The following is a 19,780-nucleotide window of genomic DNA, read 5'->3' on the forward strand; positions in this document are numbered from 1 at the left end:
ACCCCAAAGCATTACAGTATCAGGCTCTGGCCCTCTGTGTTAATTATTTTGATGAATAAAAAGATAAAATAATAAATAGAATAAAAACCAAGGACTGTTGCTAATTACTCTCTTGTCTCAAACCTCTGTTTTTATGGAACTTTATTGAAAAAGTGGTGACAGGGCAGCTGCAACAACACTTGGCTTCCACTAGTTTCCTAAATCATTGTTTTCTAAAGTACAGGACGTTCCCCCATTGGGTATAAAGTAACGACCTCTCAGCTATTCGCCAGAGTCTCAGCTTTTATTATTTGTTTAAAGTTCATCTGCAATTGTTACAGTTGCAGAGAAAGTCCTCAAAATACAAAGTGAGTGTTACCAATTCAGCAATAGAGAGCATGAAACAATACCTCTGAGGTCTAATTGCCCCATTCTCCCAATGCATGCTAGCTCAGATAGGGTGATAAAATGTCAATATAGCTAACTATATCAGTTCTCATCAAAACACGTTAGCAAATGCTGATGATTTATCTCCTTTCTTACATGTGGTGCACACTCCCTCAGGAATGTATGAAGGGTTAGTTGGGGGAGCAAGTGCGGAAGATGTATAAATTGGCATGGATAGATCTCTAGTGACACATGTCAAGGCTGCAAGGTGCATAATTGAAAGAGAGCTCAGGTTTCCAAAGTTTGGGAGACACTGTCCTAAATCCCTACCAGTCTGCTTTCAGAGGTGGGTATGGGACAGAGACAGTTTCCTGTTGAAGACTAATTATCTCCTGGTGATGGATAGAGCTAGAAAAAGTGTCCATTTTGCTTTCATTCAGTTTGTCAGCAGCTTGTGATGTTGCCCATCATGAGATATTTTTAACTCATTGCAGTACTTCAGTAGGGTGGCCCTTTTTCAAGCTGGTTCATGCCTTCCCCTCAGAGAGATCACAGACACTGCTGTTGAACAACTGCTCACTCTCCCCAAGAGCAGCATCCTGTTACACCAACTTTCCTATTCAATGTGTACGTGTATCTCACATGCATTCAGTGTGGTGTTTGGCTCTAATGATGATTGGGCCACATAGAGAAGGTCTCATGAGTTACCAGAGATGAGGCTTTTAGCTCAGGCTGCAGTAGCTCAGACTTTAAGGTGCAGAAGTCTCAGGTTTGATAACTACTGTGGATAGTGTGTGGCATTACAAGTGGTGGTCTGTATGGGGAATTGTGGTGGGTGAAACTGTGAAGCTCCTTTCCCCATAGGTGAGGCCACCATAAGGGGTATTGTGAGAGGCGGCACTCTTGTCATACTGCTTATAGTTAAGGCTATGTTTATGTCACAGAGGTCATGAAAGTCACTGAATCAGTAACATCTGCTTCAGCCCCAGGGGCTGTGTGACTCCCTGGCAGCCAGCAGGGCCCTGGCAGGGTTCCAGCAACATGTGACAGCCTCCTGAGGGGGCCCTCTTCAGGGTTGTAGTGACAAGCAACAGCCTCACTGGGGAGTGGAGGGGAGAAGAGTGTGCACCTTGGGTGAGCACCTGGGGAGTATGGTTTTCTCCCTGGGAAATATGGTCACCCTGCAGCTCCAAGTTGCTGTGGGCAGAGGGGGGGCCCCCATTGCAGCTTCCAGCTGCTGCAGGCAGAGGGGGAACCCCACAGTTCCCAGCCAGTATAGTGGCAGGAGAAACCATGGAGCCAAAGCAGCAAAAATCACAGGTAGATCATGGCTTCCTTGAATTTTTGTTTATTGCCCGTGACTTTTACTAAAAATCACCATGACAAAATCTTAGCCTTATAGTACTCTGCTTCGCTCCTTTTAATCAAATCCAAATTTTTCATTATCACTGCTTCCTTGGCAGCTGGCTGAGAAACACATGTGTTAACACTGGGCTTTGACTGAGACAGTGATAGCTGTATAGAAAAGAAGTAGACAACTCAGCATTATGGTAGATGAAGTGTATATATATATCTTTTTAAAAAATGTTACATACATTATAAAATTGAAAACATATTTTGGCTATTGAGCTCGGGTTAGAAACCAAAACCAAACATACTAATATTATAAAGTAAATAAAATCATTTAAAAACCCCTGTGTTAATTTCCCACTTCATTTTGATCTCTAGAAAGATTAGATGAAGGTGACAGCCTTCAAAACCATGGAACTGGGGGCCTGTGTATTTAAAGGGGGTAATCATTAGGCTTCTGTATTTATGAAAATATTTAAAAAGTATCAGATCATTTGAAATGTAGACCACAATATTGCAGGATCATTTGGATCTGAATTTATAGGTTACTCATATTTTAGAATAAATACCACACACTGCTGGATTTGAGGTGTGTGTTTGGTTTTTTTTAATTTCCATCCTACATTACTGGGTGCACTAGCTGCATTTTGTTTCCTGTTTTTCTGTTCTATGTGTAATGTAAAATCAGGGCTCAAACTGAGGGAGTAGAGCATAACAGTAACACTCAGCACTGACTATTTTCATCTTCAGAGCACTGTGCAAACATTAACTTAGCCTGACAACGCCCCTGCAAGGTAGCATTCAATCCATTTTACAGAAAGGGAACCTGAGGCAGAGTGACTTGTTCAAGGCTACAAAGGAAGTTATCTTCCTTTGGGATTAAAACTCATGGAAAATTCATGGCTCCTAGATTGCTAGACAAACATGGCTTTGCCTTCTGTTAATGCAAAATAACTAGGGCTGTCAAACTATTAAAAAAATCATGATTACAACTGCAATTAATTGTAATTTTTTAAATCTTGTGCTTAATCACACCATTAAACAATAGAATAGCATTTATTTAAATATTTTTGGATAGTTTCTAAATTTTCAAATATATTGATTTCAATTATTACACAGAATAAAGTGTATAGTGCTCACTTTATTACAAATATTTACACTGTAAAAAAGATAAACAAAGGAAATCATATTTTTCAATTAACCTTTTACAAGTACTGTAGGGCAATCTTTTTATCATGAAAGTACATTACAGGTAGGACCCCGTAAAGGTCAAACATGTTTGTCTTAGTGATTGGCTGAACAAGAAGAAGGACTGAATGGACTTTATTTTTGAGTGCAGTTAGTAACAAACAAACAAATCTACATTTGTAAGTTGCACTTCCACAATAAAGAGATTGCACTGCAGTACTCATCTGCGGTGAATTTAAAAATACTATTTCTTTTGTTTATTATTATGGTGCAAATATTTAAACAATATAAAGTGAGCACTGTCCACTTTGTGTTGTAATTGAAATCAATATATTTGAAAATGTAGAAAAACATCCAAAAGTATTTATAATTTTTAAATTAGTATTCTATTATTGTTTAACAGTGCAATTAATCGCAATTTTTTAATAGAGTTAATTTGTTTTGAGTTAATCGCTAGAATTAACTGTGATTAATTGACAGCCCTAGAAACAACATGTCTGATATATGTGAGAAGAAAGAGAGAAGATGGAGGAGGTAATATCTTTTAGTGGACCATCTTCTGCTGGTGAGAGGCAAGCTTTTGAGCTTGCACAGGTCTGCCCAGACCTGAAGAAAAGCTCTGTGTAAGCTCAAAAGCTCGTCTCTCTCACCAACAGAAGATGGTCCAGTAAAAGATTACCTTCCCACCGTGTGTCTCTAAATTTCCTGATCCAACACAGCTACAACAACACTGCATATGTGAGAATAGGACACACAAAAGAGTTTGCCCCACAATCCCCATGTAACAAAGCAAAAGGCTAATAATATACATAATATAACTATGCTCCAAAACTTTTTTGAAAATGCATTAATGCAATTTCCACAAAACTTGTACATGTATTTTAGCACCACTATTGAACACTGTTATGCAGCTCTTATTGATAGAGAAGAAGGTTTTCTAAGACTGTTCAACATTTACCTTTGAATAGAATGAGCTGCAAAATGTTTCTCTATTGAACATTTCATTTATAAAACCAATATTTACCAGTTTAAAAGCAGTAAGTGTCTGAGTAAATGTTAGCAGTAAATTAATGTGTTCCCCCATTTTACCAAAGATTAAGGCAGATTCTCAAACTGATTTGGCATATGGATAGTAAGATATCATTCTAGTACATTTAGGACATACACACAGATGTATCTCAAAATACATTTGCTTGAAAAATACAGCATCTGTAGGGTCCTTTTTGTTTTTTATTTAATTTTTCCCAGGAATTTCAGTGTTTTACTACAACAAAAACAGCTGAAAATCAGAGCAAAAAACCTTAATTTTTCTGGGTAAATACTGGGGTTTATTTTGGTGAATTTTCATTTTCTTCCCATTTTAGCATCAAATCTTTAAACTGTTGTCTGCTAACAGCTTGAAATGTTTGCCATGAGATTCATCAGTATGTTCATACACACATGCACTTCAGAGCTTGCGTGCATGCCTGTTTGTTTATTGTGTATCTTCTAAACTAATACAGAGCCTTACTTCAACAGGCAGCTTTGCACATACAAGAATACATTAGTCGGTGTGTAATACATATATCTCATGAAATGTATTTTCCTAATATATACACATATATAATATAAAATTTGAATGATACAAAAGTAGGGTGAAAACCAGAAAACCAATACTTTTTGTAAAACCCGGGATTTTTTTGGTAAAAATCAGCTTAAACTGAAAACGAAGGGTCTTAAGTGTCTGTAAAATGATACTGTTCCAACACTGAGGAGTAGATATTAAAAATCAAGCACCAGTCAGATAGGGGACAAAGCATTTAAAGAAAACAAACCTTTATTTGAAACTCTGTTATGGTCATATTTTGCTAACTCTACTCAGGTTGAGTAGCAATGCCTCACTCCACGAGTAGTCCCATTGAAATGAAAGGGACTAACTGCACAGTAAGGGTAGCAGAATATGGCCCTCTAGTGTTCTATATTTATGATCTCCAGGAGGAAATTCCATAGCTACATCTTTGTTCTGATTGGTTTAGTAATGCTATGAGGCTTACTATCAAAACAAATGTCAGTTCTGTTGGAGGGTTAATAACAAGCCTTTATAAGAATTCAGCTCTCCAACATTATACATACATTGCAGTTTAAAAAGAGCTGATCTTTTATCTATGCATGGGGATCTGAAAAACTACTCAATCCCAGAGACAATTCTGGACTCAGATTATGGTATCAAAAATTGTATCATGACCTTAAGGAACAATCCTAGTGCCATATCATCTCCTGCTTTTTCTTCAGAAGGGATCAAAGCAAGGTTGAGAGTGAGCTGGACTGGGACTTAGCCATAAACAGATCTTTGTGATGGGTGAGAGGTGTTGGGATATTATGCATATATTGAAAAAATCTGCTGGAGCACTAATGGGTCACTAAGATCTAATGAAGCACTATTGTGTGGCAATGACAAACCTAGGCCTTCTGGGAAACTAGTTCAGATCAGGGGAGCTTAGCTGGGCAGGAAAGAGGCAGAGCTAGAGAAGTGCCATTTTCCACACTGTCACCTCCAGGCACATCCATGGGGACTCCCATTCATATTCCTAATGGTGGCTGCGGGGAAATCAGCCAGCCCTTGAGCTCTCTACTACTCCATGCTACACCCAGCTGGCTATGGCCCCCAAAGGCCATTCACCAGACAGGAATTGGTGGAGCACAGTGGTCATGCCCCTTCCCATCTGGCAATTTTTCCCTCATGCCCCCTACCCTGGGGGCCAGAAGAGGATGGTGTAGGATCAGATTCAACAGTTCCATGCCTCCCAGACATCCCCTTACACCAGATGAATCTCCAGTTGGGGAGATCTGTTGGCTTTCTGACCCCTTTGTCTAATACAAGGAGCACAAAGGGACTGAAGATTGAGTGATAAAGGCCACAGGATTTTGTGCTTAATTTCACCTTCCTGTGGCTGCTTGGTTTTTTGTTTTTTTGTTTTTTTTGGGGGGGGGGGGGGGAAGGCTTGTTTTTAGCTCCCATCTAGCAACATATTTTCATAGCACTCTATGGTTAGCATTGGGAAACAGCTAATCTCTTTTCAGTTCAGTAATTCTGATTGAGGCATATTCATTCTCTACCAAATATTTTATGACATTACAAGGCATTACTGAGAACCAAGCTGTCACACAGCTATTTCTAATACACAGATGCTACAAACAGTCCTGCATCACACATGGTAATTAGTTTCTGGCAATTGGTTTTACTGTTAGAGCCAACAAACAGTGAGTGGGAAGCTGTTTCCATTTAATTCTTGATCAGCGTAAGAAATTCTTCTCTGGTTTTTGGATCTTCTCGCAAGACTCCGAGCATGGTGCTGGTGATAGTCCTGCTGTTCATTTTCTGAACCCCTCGCATAACCATGCACATGTGCCTAGAAGGTAATTAGTTAACAACATATTAAACTGAGGTTGGCTATTTAACCTGCACACTGGGATAACTGGATCTAATTACCATTTTGATAATCAGCAATACACTGTGTACCAAGTAGTGCCTTTGATTCGTTAAAGCATGTCCAAATATTATTGGGAGCTACCAGTTCACTCAGAACTATTGATAGGAGAATCGTTCTTGAATTCTATTTTCTTTAAATGTTGTAGTATTTCAAAACATTTAGTGAGGGGGGTTGTTTGTTTACAACCATACTTGTTGACTGAAGTTGAAATAAATGAATAAATATTGACAGGAAGCTTAAGCAGATCATGTTTGAACTATTCAGTCTACATTCACCACTTTTGCCTTGCAGAACAGCACAAACCAGGCCAATAAAAGGTATGTCTACCCTACAATTAAATACCCATGGCCAGCCTGTGTGAGCTGACTCAGGCTCATGGGCCTAGGGCTACGGGACTGTAAAACTGCAGTGTAGATGTTTGGGCTAGGGACCCCATGTGGAGTGAGGGTCCCAGAGCTTGTGCTCCAGTCCAAGCCCAAATGTCTACTCTGCCATTAAACAGCCCCTTAGCCCAAGGCTCACAGGCCTGAGTCAGCTGACATGGGCCAGTCACAGGTGTTTAATTGCAGGGTACACATATCCTAAATGTATTGGTGCCAGATGTGACTGGTCCACATGTTAGAATACACTTGGACAAGTTTTGGGGTAAGCCTGAAAAAAAATGTACCCACACACATCTGTATCTGTGCAAATGACTAACCATCAGCATCCACAACTACTAAGACTTGTACCAAACTTGAGCACACAAAGTGACAGTGCAATATATGCCAAAAATCTTTATATCCCACTTTTAGTCACTTTCACTTTACATTGTCCGTTCAAGCCAAATTACCCATATATACCCAGCAGCAATTGTTGGAGTGTGTGAGAAAGGTGGATATCGACAGAGGTCACCATTTCTCATAAGCTAGTACCTGAAGTACTGTAATATTTTTCTATACTCAGAAGTTATCTATCCAGGTACTTAAATGGCCCCATCACAATGGCATCTGAATACCTCAGAGTTATTAGTGAATGCATCCTGATGTGCCCAGTGAAGAGCAGTGATATTAGGATCCTCATGTTACAGATGGGGAACTGAGCTAGAGAGATTAAATGACTTGTCTAAGGTCCTATAGGAAGTCTGTGGAAGGAACTGAAACGCAACTCTCCCAAGTCTGTTTAGGTAACAATGACATTTCAGATACTGTGGTGTGGTAACTGTTCTTAGAGGTTGACTTTAATTAGACTAACAATAATGAATTACTTACGACGCTTCTACAATCACAGCCACCCCAGCAGGTTTCAGAGCCTCAGTAATTGCCAGAGCGATCTGTCTGGTAAGCCTCTCTTGAACTGAAAAGAGAACAGTATGATTTTTCTATATGTAATTGCCACTCTTGGTATTCCTTGCAAATACAGTCCCTCAAATTCTCCCACTAGCTAACTAAAGTAAAATGAGCCCCTATGCTAGAAATGGTTTTTTAAATTATTTTTTCAATGTGAATTTAGTGTTTGTAAAAAGTGCTGGAATGACACCTTTGGAGCCCTGAAATCTGTTCATCCAGTGAGCAGATATTTATCCACCTTGACTGCCCGCAGGATTTTTAATAGTTAACAAAACCACCCTTACACCCTGTGAAATACATTATCCAAAGTCAGTTTTCCCCACACTTCAGTGACTGCTGTCCTTCTTGGCTACCTATCAGGGGTGGCCTATGCACCTGAGTATCAGAGTAGCAGCCATATTAGTCTGTATCTGCAAAGAGAACAAGTACTCCTGTTTTTTATGCACTGAGTACACTTCCTCATTCTTTCAGAAAAGAGAACCCAACACATTTCTTATTTTATATGCATACCTTCCCCATTATACCGACCCAGCTGTTGATCACTGAGGTTCTGGACTCAGGAATAGACACCTCAAGCTTCCAATAAAGGCAATAGACTGTTGAGGTGTAGAATCAGGCTGCTTTAGTTGGATGTTTTCTGCTTGGTCCCTTGACAACTTTAACAAATATGCCACACTGATTATGTTCCCAGTTCAGGAGAGTACTTAGGCCTATGCCTAACCTTAAATACATTTACTTCAACAGAACTAGTGTCAATTAAAATTAGGCATACGCTTGAATACTTTCTTCAGTTGAGCATCATCTAGCTGAAATACAGTTCAGCAGAACAGAGATATTGTAGAAAGGATACACACCTTGCAGTCTTCGACTAAAGATTTCAACAATTCTGGGAGGGGGAAAAATGTAAGAATAATAAATATTTCCTCCTGATTTAAACACAAAATTTCAGTTGAACTTAATAGACTCTCTGGGTATCACAGGTGTTAAGTAGGATTTTATCCTGGCTATTTAGAAGGCTAAATATATTGTAGTACAAGTGATTTTATATTACAGTATGTAATTTACATACAGCTGATATTCAGTCTATTTTAGAATACCTTATATATTGAGTATTAATATATTCTACTTTGTACCACTTATTTTAACCCAAGTACCTTATAAATGGATTTAGAATCCCTTAGAGAAAGCATATTTTTAAAAAAATAATTAAGTACTCCCTCAAAAAGATCTTATTTAACCACATTATAATCTGTTTTCAGTCTGTGGATTATCAGCCTGTGTGTCACATTTGTAAAGCAGCCTCTGATCGACCATTAACAAGCTGGTGCTCAGAATGCAGAAGACTATAACAGGGCTACTACTAGACACTTAATTATAGTCTGCTATTGACATCTGGACTGTTCTTTTAAGATGTATAGGCTGAGTTTAAGTAAAAGTTGATGGCCTGTTGAGTAGAAAAGTAAATTTCATTTATAAAAAAAAAAGTTCCTTAAAAAAAAAAAAAAAAAAAAAAAAGAAAGAGAGAGAGAGAGAGAGAGGCACATAGCTGAAAACTGCAGGCAACTCTGATATATGCTAACAAAACAAATAAATTAAACCCAAAAGCGAAGGCAGCACCATTTGCAGCAGCTGCCAATAAACAAAACTGCCAGCCGTTCACTTAAATGAACTATTCACGTAAGTCCTTAGACATGGTCAAGCCCCTCCTTCCTGAGAAGCAACACCCAAGCACTGCAGCATGCCCACAAAGCAAGGCTATTTCAGTCCAAAAACTGATGATCCCTCAAAGAGAACGCTCTCCCACTAGCCCCCTTCTGTTAGCAGGTGATGGAGTGCTCTGTATGCACAGATTGAGGGGTCTCAGTGGTTGGGGGACATTACAAATTCAGCACAATTATGGGATAAAAGGCTTATATCAGCCACAAACATTTATGCAGTTTCTCTTATGAGAAGTTATCCTTAAGAATCACAGTGGGGAAATCCAAGTTCTCAGTCCTTCTCAGCTCACCTTCATAATCCTGGTTATTGGCTTACACGAACAGTGGAAAATCCTGCCCCCTGGAGCCATAGGGGACCCCACACCACTGTGAAAGGGAGATCAGAATGCCATACAGGAGTTCCACATCCCTCTGCAGCAGCTCCACAGTAGACTCCATGCACTCCAGTGTGCAGGGCAAGTGGGAACAAGGGATCTGCTATTGCAGACCCACCAGACCAAAGGAGCCCCAGGGCTTACTGCAGCCTTAAAGCCTCAGTAGTGCCTCTGGAGCAATAACTTTGTTGCTATCATACATCTCAGGGGAAGTATTCTTGTCCCTTTCCCTCTGCAGAGCATCCCAGTACATGGCATCCTCAATTGGGCTGTGCACTGAGAACAGGATTTCACCTTTACACTTTCACTACCACATTGCATAGATGCACTTACCTTGCAAGCTTGCTTAGTCCAACCACTTTCTTTATAGGTAAATATCCAATATGTACCTGCAAATATGAACAGGAGTCTAAGTGCTGAATGATTACTACACACCTGATTCTGCAGGAAAGTTGAAGGTCTGAATAAACTCAGGGCTCTGAGGTGCAGTGTACAACGCACAGTCAGATGGCTGTGTCTTTGAGAAGCTCTAGCCTAGTCAATGGGTCTCCACATTCATAGCAGTCTGTCCACTCCAGTGGAAGTTGCAGGATCAGGGCTCCCAGAACCTAAACCTGCTGGCTTCAGGCCTGATCTTTCCTCTAGTGATGTCAATGGGAGTTTCAGTGCAGCTTTTAATGGAAGCAGGACTGGATCCTTAATGCAGACAAAGTGCCCTGTGAAGTCAGACCTGCACCATGTAGTAGAGGGAGAAGGTGCTTATGTACAGATGCTGTGTAGCTTATGGGCATACGTAGAGCAAGTAGATTTATTGGTAAGGAAGAAGACAGTTCATATTGTTGTATATTCCAAACAGTTTGAGCTCTCAAGAATTATCAGTCTTCATGGAAAAAGTGTCAGAGAGGCACAAGAAGGGAAAGAGGCAAGTAGGAGAGGAGGTTTATTGAGAGAGAGAGAGAGAAGCTGGAGAAAGGAAAGAAGGAGGCTGTTACAGGAGAAAAAGCAATATGGAAGGGAGGAAGATGGAGCTGGGAAGAAGCAGGAGGAAGATACATGGAACTATTTATTTAATCGATCTTCATTCTAGCAGACCCGTGCATTGGGAGCTTTGGTGGTACAATGACTGCCAGTTTGGGATGCTGAGTGCAATCACTTTTAAGGAGTTTAAGTTGTGTTTGGAAGAGACTTCAGGGAAAATTTCCCTGCCCATACTCAGACAAGCTTGATCCCATATATCTATGCAGGCAACGCCCCGCTCACAAATTGGCTTCAGTGGATATTTAGTGGGTGCAAGGGGCAGGAATCCTAGTTTTCCATGATAAAAAAAATCCAAAAAATTCTCAGATTTAAAAAAAAAAAAAACCCTGTGTTTTTCCACAATTAAAATGAAATGTTGCACTTTAGTTTCCCTAGCTACAATATATATAGGTATCAACTGAACACAACGTTTTATTGATATATTTACAATTTTAAAGCAAGTTCCAAGTCTACCAGCGTCACCAATCATAAAATCATCCAGTCACAGTGTATTGTTTCTTTATTGTTGTTGACGGCCCTCCCTGCTGTTTCAACCTCTTCTTTTCATTGTTTAGTGCTTTCCATGTGTTCTACAATTGTCTGCCTGTAATCTACAGCCTTGCTGCATACAGTACAGAAGACCACATTACCATTAACATGAAATTTGTCCTTGCCAAACTCAGTGACATGGGCTTTAGGGGTGATTTTTAAAGCTTTTTGGCATATTTTCATAACTTTAATTACTCACGGCTGGAGGCTGAAGTGAACTCAATAAGAATGGGGGATTTCAACCATCCCCATATTGATTAAGAGCATGTCACCTCAGGACGGGATGCAGAGATAAAGTTTCTTGACACCTTAAATGACTGCTTCTTGGAGTAGCTAGTCCTGGAACCCACACAAGGAGAGGCAATTCTTGATTTAGTCCTACGTAGAGCTCAGGATCTGGTCCAAAAGGTGCCTACAGCTAGACTTCTTGGTAATAGTGACCAAAATATAATTAAAGTTAACATCCTCATGGTGGGGAAAAACATCACAGTAGCCCAACACTCTAGCATTTAATTTCAGGAATGGGGACTTCATAAAAAGTTAAACAGAAATTAAAACGTACAATGCCAAAAGTGAAATTCCCTGCAAGCTGCATGGAAACTTTTTAAAGACACCATAATAGAGGCTCAACTTAAATGTATACCCCAAATTTAAAAAAAAAAAACATAGTAAGAGAACCAGAAGTGCCACTGTGGCTAAACAAAGTTAAAGAAGCAGTGAGAAACAAAAAGGCATCCTTTAAAAAGTGGAAGTTAAATCCTAGTGAGGAAATTAGAAAGGAGCATACACTGGCAAATGAAGTGTAAAAATGTAGGTAGGAAGGCCAAAAAAGAATTTGAAGAACAGCTAGACAAAGACTCAAAAAGTAACAGCAATTTTCTTTAGAAGTACATCAGAAGCAGGAACACTGCTAAACAACCAGTGGGGCCACTGGATGATCAAGATGCTAAAGGAACATTCAAGGATGATCAGCCCATTGCGGAGAAACTAAATGAATTCTTTGCATCGTCTTCATGGCTGAGGATGTGAAGGAGATTCCCAAATCTGAGCCATTCTTTTTAGGTGACAAATCTGAGGAATTGTCTCAGATTGAGGTGTCATTAGAGGAGGTTTTGGAACAACCTGATAAACTAAACAGTAATAAGTCCCCAGGACCAGGTGGTATTCACCCAAGAGTTCTGAAGGAACTCAAATGTGAAATTGCAGAACTATTAACTGTAGTTTGTAACCTACCATTTAAATCAGCTTCTGTACCAAATGACTGGAGGATAGCTAATGTGACGCCAATTTTTAAAACAGGCTCCAGAGGTGATCCCTGCAATCGCAGGCTGGTAAGCCTGACTTCAATACCGGGCAAACTGGTTGAAGCTATAGTAAAGAGCAAAATTGCCATAGAGACATAGATGAAGATAATCTGTTGGGGAAAAGTCAGCGTGGTTTTTGTAAAGGGAAATAATGTCTCACCAATCTACTAGAATTCTTTGCTTGTTCACCGCCTCATGTGGGCCAGGGGCATCCAATGGATACAGCGTACTTAGATTTTCAGAAAGCCTTTGACAAGGTCCCTCACCAAAGGCTCTTGAGCAAAGTAAGCTGTCATGGGATAAGAGGGAAGATCCTCTCATGGATTGGTAACTGGTTAAAAGATAGGAAACAAAGGGTAGGAATAAATGGTCAGTTTTCAGAATAGAGAGAGGTAAATAATCCCAGCTATACATAAAAAATGAGGGGATATAAATTAGCTGTTACCACTCAAGAAAGATCTTGGAATCATTGTGGCTAGTTCTCTGAAAACGTCCACTCAATGTGTAGCAGCAGTCAAGAAAGCAAACGGAATGTTGGGAATCATTAAGAAAGGGCTAGATAAGACGACAGAAAATATCATATTGCCTCTATATAAATCCATGGTATGCCCACATCTTGAATACTGCGTGCAGATGTAGTCATCCCATCTCAAAAAAAGATATATTGGAATTGGAAAAGGTTCAGAAAAGGGCAACAAAAATGATTAGGGGTATGGAACGGTTTCCATATGAAGAGAGATCAATAAGACTGGGACTTTTCACCTTGGAAAAAAAAGACAACGGGGGGGTGGGCGGGATATGATCGAGGTCTATAAAATCATGACTAGTGTAGAGAAAGTAAATAAGTAAGTGTTATTTACTCCTCATAACACAAGAACTAGGGGTCACCAAATGAAATTAATAGGCAGCAGGAAGGAAGTATTTTTTCCACACAACTCAGAGTCAATCTGGAACTCCTTGCCAGAGGATGTTCTGAAGGCCAAGACTATAACAGGGTTCAAAAAAGAACTAGGGTAAGTTCAGGGAGGATAGGTCCATCAATGGCTATTAGCCAGGAAAGGAAGGGATGTTGTCCCTTGCCTGTTTGCCAGAAGCTGGGAAATGGGTGACAGGAGACGGATCAATTGATTATCTGTTCTGTCCGTTCCCTCCTGAGCATCTGGTATTGGCCACAGTCAAGACAGAATACTGGGCTAAATGGACTTTTGGTCTAACCCAGTATGGCTGTTCTTATGTTAAATTTGAGATGCATTAAAACATGAACCCCTTTATGCCATTTGGCAACTTATATACGCCAGAAGCAGTTTATTGGGGATGTTTAGCTATGTAGATTTAAAATGCATTCAAAAAAAAAACCAACCACAAGAGGGGAGGTTGCATGCACTGAATAAGTGACACTGGTACTTTCAGTAAAATTTAGCTACTAGTTAATACATTTTTAGTTTTCCAAAAAATGTAAAAACTAAAGAGTCTCTGTAAAAATGCATACTCCATCTTTTTCCCGCAGCAAACGGATTTCTAGGAGCCTGCTGAGGAGCCTCTCCGAGGATAATCAATTTCCTATTATCATATTGTAGAAAATATGGCTCTTATTTCCCCTCACTAATATGCTTCATACTGCAGATGCAGTTAGTCCACAAAATAAATCCTCTACTTATCACCTCAAAATGCCCACATCATAGTTTTCATGTTTTAAAATTCTTCCTAAGAATGATTATTCTGAATTCTACAGGACTACACTGGCTATGAGCAAGAACTCACCCTAGTTTTTCAAAACACATTTTATTTCCCTTTATTCAGTAGAACACCCAAGACCTCTGAATGACAAATATTTGCTATAAGGCAGATGGATAACTACCTTGCCAAAGAAGGGTACCAAGTGGTGCTCACAAAGGGAAAACATATCAATATCCTTAACGATAACCATTTCATTATGATCTTCATCAAAGATTGCATCATTGAGTATATCTGAAAGGACAAGATGAGCAGTTAATGAAAGACTCTACACAGGATTCTATCCTAAATAGCGTTATGCATGTACTGCAGTTGGTAAGTACTTTTCTAAGCACAAAACAAAATCTGATGTGAGAGAAAAGCACAACCCCAAACCTTTTAAAAATAGTTTAAATATGGACATATTCTTAGCTGAAATTCAATGGTTGTATAGAACTGACAGTATAGTTTTAAAAAAATCAGTTTTAAGTACAGGTAGACTCCTACATTCAACTCGCACACCCCATCTTACATGCATATAAGTAACTTTATACACAGGTGTCATCTAATGGACTTCAGCCCTGCCAAGCAGTGCTAAACTTCTTTTTATGCGGTTCTTACTTTTGGGGGCCTACTGAATGCTCCCAGTCACAGGCAGGGTGAAGGGAGCATTGATCACAGCGCATGCCTATAAAGAGAGAGGCCAGCACCCATTGTTAAGGTGTATATGAGCTTATTTCCTAATAAACTAGTATAGAATTTTATCTGTTTGGAGACAATGGGTCCCTAGTACACACATTCTTTATCAAATCTGTACTTCAGAAGCTGCAAAGCCTTATTTGTTTAAATTAATTTGAAAGAAAAGTCTAAACATTGAAGATGAGAAAAATTTGTCATCAGAGACCAGCTCCTATTGTGGATATTAAGATACAGAATAGAGAACCAGAAAACTACAAAATGGGGGGAAATGTAACTAATATAAATGCCAACAGTGGAAAAAGAAGATTAAGATAAAAATCTCTGAAAGGTAAAATTGCAAATGACTCTTACTCCTAAATATAAGTGTTTGCATAATTTCACTTCTGCAAATAGTAACATTAAACTTAATTGCATGTCCCCCCAAAAATGTTTGCAGACTCAGGGCCTTATTTTACAAAATTAAGGTAACAAAGATACTATTTAAGTTTAAACTTTATTAGTATACCTCCAGGAATAATTAATACACAACCCTCGAGCCTGCTGCCACTTGCCTTCCCCCTCCCTCTTTTTTAACTGATGCTCAAGCTGAAATTCTTGTTTCCTGTTGCAGTAGTGCAAAGGAGCATCAGTCCTGGACCAGGACCCCACTGTGCTAAGCGCTGTACAAACATAGCACAAAATGGCAAATTAGTTTTCTATGAGTAATGCATCTGACTGTGTTTAGATTCATTTATTTGAAAATTACTTCCCACTTCCCCCCCTCCCCATGGCACTTATACATATGATTATCACCCTGAAGCTGGGGAGTAAAATGGAGAAGTTTCCCTGTTTTTAATTCCCCCATTTCACTGATAAACTTGACTGTATGAAATGTTCTGAGAGACTGGGAAGGGTTTTGAAGGTTTATAGAGGTGAAGGCTGTTAAATGCAAGAACTGAAAGCCATAGAGCACCTTCCAGGAATGTGAGAATCTGCCCCCTTAGTGAAGTGAAAAATGAAGTGTGATTGTAGTGCCAGGATATCAGAGAGATAAGGTGAGTGAGGTAACATCTTTCACTGGACCCACTTCTCTTGGTGAGAGAGACAAGCTTTGGAGCTTACACAGAGCTCTTCTTCAGGTCTGAGAATCTTATTCACACTGCCACAGCTACATACAAGGTGGAAGAGATTGTTTAGCAGAAGTAGTTAAAATGTATTTTAAGGGGCCTGTCAAAGTGAAGTGGTCTTTAACCCTCCAGTTGAGGGAAGTACCTGGGGGTGAGGCGCTATTAGTGGATTACAGATTGCTGTAACAAGCCATAAATCCAGTGTCTCTATTCAGTCTCTGACTTTTAGTGTCTAACAGAGTTATGAATTTAAGCTGCCAGGCTCCTTTTTCGAAAGTGTTGTGCAGGTTTCCTTTGAGTATGAGGACTACGGGATCAGCTATAGACAGACTGGATTTATGGCTTATTACAACAATCTGTAACCCACTACCCCCCTGCCGCCTTTTCCCCTCCCTTTCCCCCTTATGACTGGAGGGATGTTAACAGGCCACTTCACCTTGAATGATCCCTGTGAAATGTATGATTAATGTGATCGGTATGATTAATGTGTCTTTTGCTCAACAAAACCCTAACCACTAACCTTTTGCTCAACAAAACCTTTACCCTAACCACTCTGTGCCACCTTGTGGTGAGCTGTGACCCACTGAGTCAGTTTCCCAGCCCGGAAGGGGCGCTTGGTGTAGCTCTCACCCCCAGCCATGGGTCCAATACAAGCTATACCCCCACCCCCTTGTCTCTGGAGGACAGGTGGAAGGCAATGAAGCAGCAGCTGAGAGGAGAGGAAAGGGTCCAGCTGAGGGTCCCACTTGGTGAAAGGCCATCTAGGCTCAGGGCACTTGGTTTCCATGAGCAGGGCGGCAGAGACCAGGGGCGCTTGCACGTTCCCTTTCATAGACTCACAGAAGATTAGGGTTGGAAGAGACCTCGCTCCGGAGGCCATCGAGGCCTAGGGTGACCAGACAGCAAGTGTGAAAAATCAGGACAGGGGCAATAGGAGCCTATATAAGAAAAAGGCCCCAAAATCAGGACTGTCCCTATAAAATCGGGACATCTGCTCACCCTACCTAGTCCAACCACCAAAACCGTCACAGCCAGGCCGGCCAGCAGGACTCACCCTCGATGGTTTCTTGGTAGCCTTTCGTGAGGAACTGCATGGCTTTGGCAGCCCTCCTGGGCGTCAGGAGCAGCCCCTGCCTCGCAGGGTTCTCGCCCAGCCGCTGCAGGATGCTCAGGTAGGCGTCCTCCAAGGCGGGCAGCTCGCCGCCCTCTGCCGCCTCCTCCCGGCCGCGCTTCTCCGGGCGATACTGCACCAGGGCCCGGCGCGCCTCGGCCGACGGCAGCTCGCTGTAGCCATTGCAGCAGGGGCGCGGCAGCTCCTCGCCGGCCGCCGGGCACGCCATGCTGCGGGGCTGGCCGCGGGGAGGCGCCGGGCAGTGCCTGGGGTTGCCGGCCTCTATTTATCCCCGCTGCCTCTCCACGGCTATTTCCCGCGCTCGGCAGGTGACGTCCTCGGGGCTGTCAGCTGGGCAGGCTCCTCTGAGCGGCCATTGTCCCCGGCGGCCCCTGTGCCCGGCGGCCAGAGCCCATCTGACCTGCCGGCAGTAATCAGAGGACGCGGGTGCTAGTCACGCTCCCAATGCGCCTGCTCTCCCGGGCCTTTTCAGCGGCTCCGGGACCGTAACCCAGGCGTGAACCGCTACATATCCGCCCGGCTCCTTGCCTCCCGCCGCCGCGCCCGGCTTCGGGGTGCTTTCCTGGGGGGCTGCTGGCCCCTCTTCCTGGCCGAGGGCGCCACGAATCAGGAGGATAAGCTGGTTCCTTATCCCCAGCTCCTGATTTGTGGTTCCCAGGTCCTTATTGCAAGGTCAAAACTAGTTAAAATACATCAGCATGGGGTCTTATACAATCACATTGCGTCACATTTCTGTGGTCAAAATTTAAATTACAAGCCAATTCTGCATTCATTCCATACTCAAGGAGCTAGGATGTGTCTGACCAGAAGTGTAATGTGTCATTCAGGTCTCCCCAAGTGACCCATCCCCACAACCATCAGATTTTGCTGAAGGAGCTGGGACATGCCACTCCATGACCCAAAGCTTGGTTCCTGCACAATATGCTGCCACATGTCATGCCTCCGCCCCTCTTCTACACTGTAAGGAGGGCTTGAATAAGAAACTGGGGTTTTACAGCCTGTATGTGACAAATTTTGTCTTGGGTCACCCCAGGCACAATGTCCCCACGACCTTCAGGCCGTTCTGAGGGAGCTGGGACACTGGGACATGCCACTCACCCAGCTCCACCAATGTTTGGGTCTGGGTCTCTCCCCCATCCCCGCCTGCCGTCCCCACGCACCTCCCTCAAGTGTCCCCCGACCTTTCCACCAAATAAAGATAAAAAAAACAAAAAAAGTTAGAAGAGGACAGAAATAACTGGCAAATGAAGCAAAATGAAAGATGCTAATTCACTATTTACTCCTGAGGGCATTCTGCACCAAAAAATTAAAAATTCTGCACACAATATTTTAAAATTCAGCAAAATTCTGCACATTTTATTTGTCAAATAAATGTGAAGGATCCAGTATGGCATTGGGAAGCACATGCCACCGGCTGCACAGAGGTGGCTAAAACTGGCCTTCAACATTGGTTCTCCACTTGTAAGGTACCTCCCTTCTCTTCATGTGCCAATTTATATTTATGTCTGTATCTGTAATTTTCTCTCCATGCATCTGAAGAAGTGGGTTTCTTACCCACAAAAGCTTATGCCCAAATAAATCTGTTAGTCTTTAAGGTGCCACCGGACTCCTCATTGTTTTTGTGGATACAGCCTAACACGGCTACCCCTCTGATATTCACTCCCAGAGGTGAACCTTTTTATTTCTGGTCTGACAAATATATTACCCCAACTTTTATTTTGTATTTTCTTTGTCCATTAACATACAGTATGCATGTAAAAAACAATAAAAAGCTGTCATAAATATAAAGAGAAGGGTAAACCCCTTTAAAATCCCTCCTGGCCAGAGGAAAAATCCTCTCACTTGTAAAGGGTTAAGAAGCTAAAGGTAACCTCGCTGGCACCTGACCAAAATGACCAATGAGGAGACAAGATACTTTCAAAAGCTGGGAGGAGGGAGAGAAACAAAGGGTCTGGGTCTGTCTGTATGCTGCTTTTGCCAGGGATAGAACAGGAATGGAGTTTTAGAACTTTAGTAAGTAATCTAGCTAGGTATGTGTTACATTATGATTTCTTTAAATGGCTGAGAAAAGAACTGTGCTGAATAGAATGACTATTCCTGTCTGTGTGTCTTTTTTGTAACTTAAGGTTTTGCCTAGAGGGATTCTCTGTGTTTTGAATCTAATTACCCTGTAAGGTATCTACCGTCCTGATTTTACAGAGGGGATTCCTTTACTTCTATTAAAAGTCTTCTTGTAAGAAAACTGAATGCTTTTTCATTGCTTTCAGATCCAAGGGTTTGGGTCTGTGGTCACCTATGCAAATTGGTGAGGATTTTTGCCAAACCTTTCCCAGGAAGTGGGGTGCAAGGGTTGGGAGGATTTTGGGGGGAAAGACGTGTCCAAACTACGTTTCCCAGTAAACCCAGTTAAAGTTTGGTGGTGGCAGTGGAGATCCAAGGACAAAGGATAACATTAATTTGTACCTT

At 41.5% G+C, this 19,780-nt stretch overlaps 1 protein-coding gene across 1 annotated transcript; it reads right to left on the reverse strand.

Moving 5' to 3' along the window:
- Positions 1–5,877: 5,877 nt before the first annotated feature.
- LOC141985353 (GTP cyclohydrolase 1-like) lies at positions 5,878–17,614 on the reverse strand. The gene is made up of 6 exons (XM_074949376.1): positions 17,237–17,614; positions 14,523–14,632; positions 10,128–10,183; positions 8,557–8,588; positions 7,625–7,709; positions 5,878–6,293 (listed from the first exon to the last, which is right to left on the reverse strand). The coding sequence occupies exons 1-6, from the start codon at positions 17,520–17,522 to the stop codon at positions 6,167–6,169; spliced, it is 696 nt and encodes a 231-aa protein (XP_074805477.1). The 5' UTR covers positions 17,523–17,614; the 3' UTR covers positions 5,878–6,166.
- Positions 17,615–19,780: the final 2,166 nt, after the last annotated feature.

Source organism: Natator depressus, chromosome 3 (assembly GCF_965152275.1).
Source record: "Natator depressus isolate rNatDep1 chromosome 3, rNatDep2.hap1, whole genome shotgun sequence".
NCBI classification, from domain to species: domain Eukaryota; kingdom Metazoa; phylum Chordata; order Testudines; family Cheloniidae; genus Natator; species Natator depressus.

Excerpts from the sequence above, each read along its gene's own strand:
- LOC141985353 (XM_074949376.1), bottom strand. The coding sequence starts at position 17,522 with ATGGCGTGCCCGGCGGCCGGCGAGGAGCTGCCGCGCCCCTGCTGCAAT. Across the intron at positions 10,184-14,522 it reads TGGTACCCTTCTTTGGCAAG|GTACATATTGGATATTTACC; the intron begins GTAGTTATCCAT and ends TCATATTTGCAG. Across the intron at positions 8,589-10,127 it reads GGACTAAGCAAGCTTGCAAG|AATTGTTGAAATCTTTAGTC; the intron begins GTAAGTGCATCT and ends TCCCCCTCCCAG.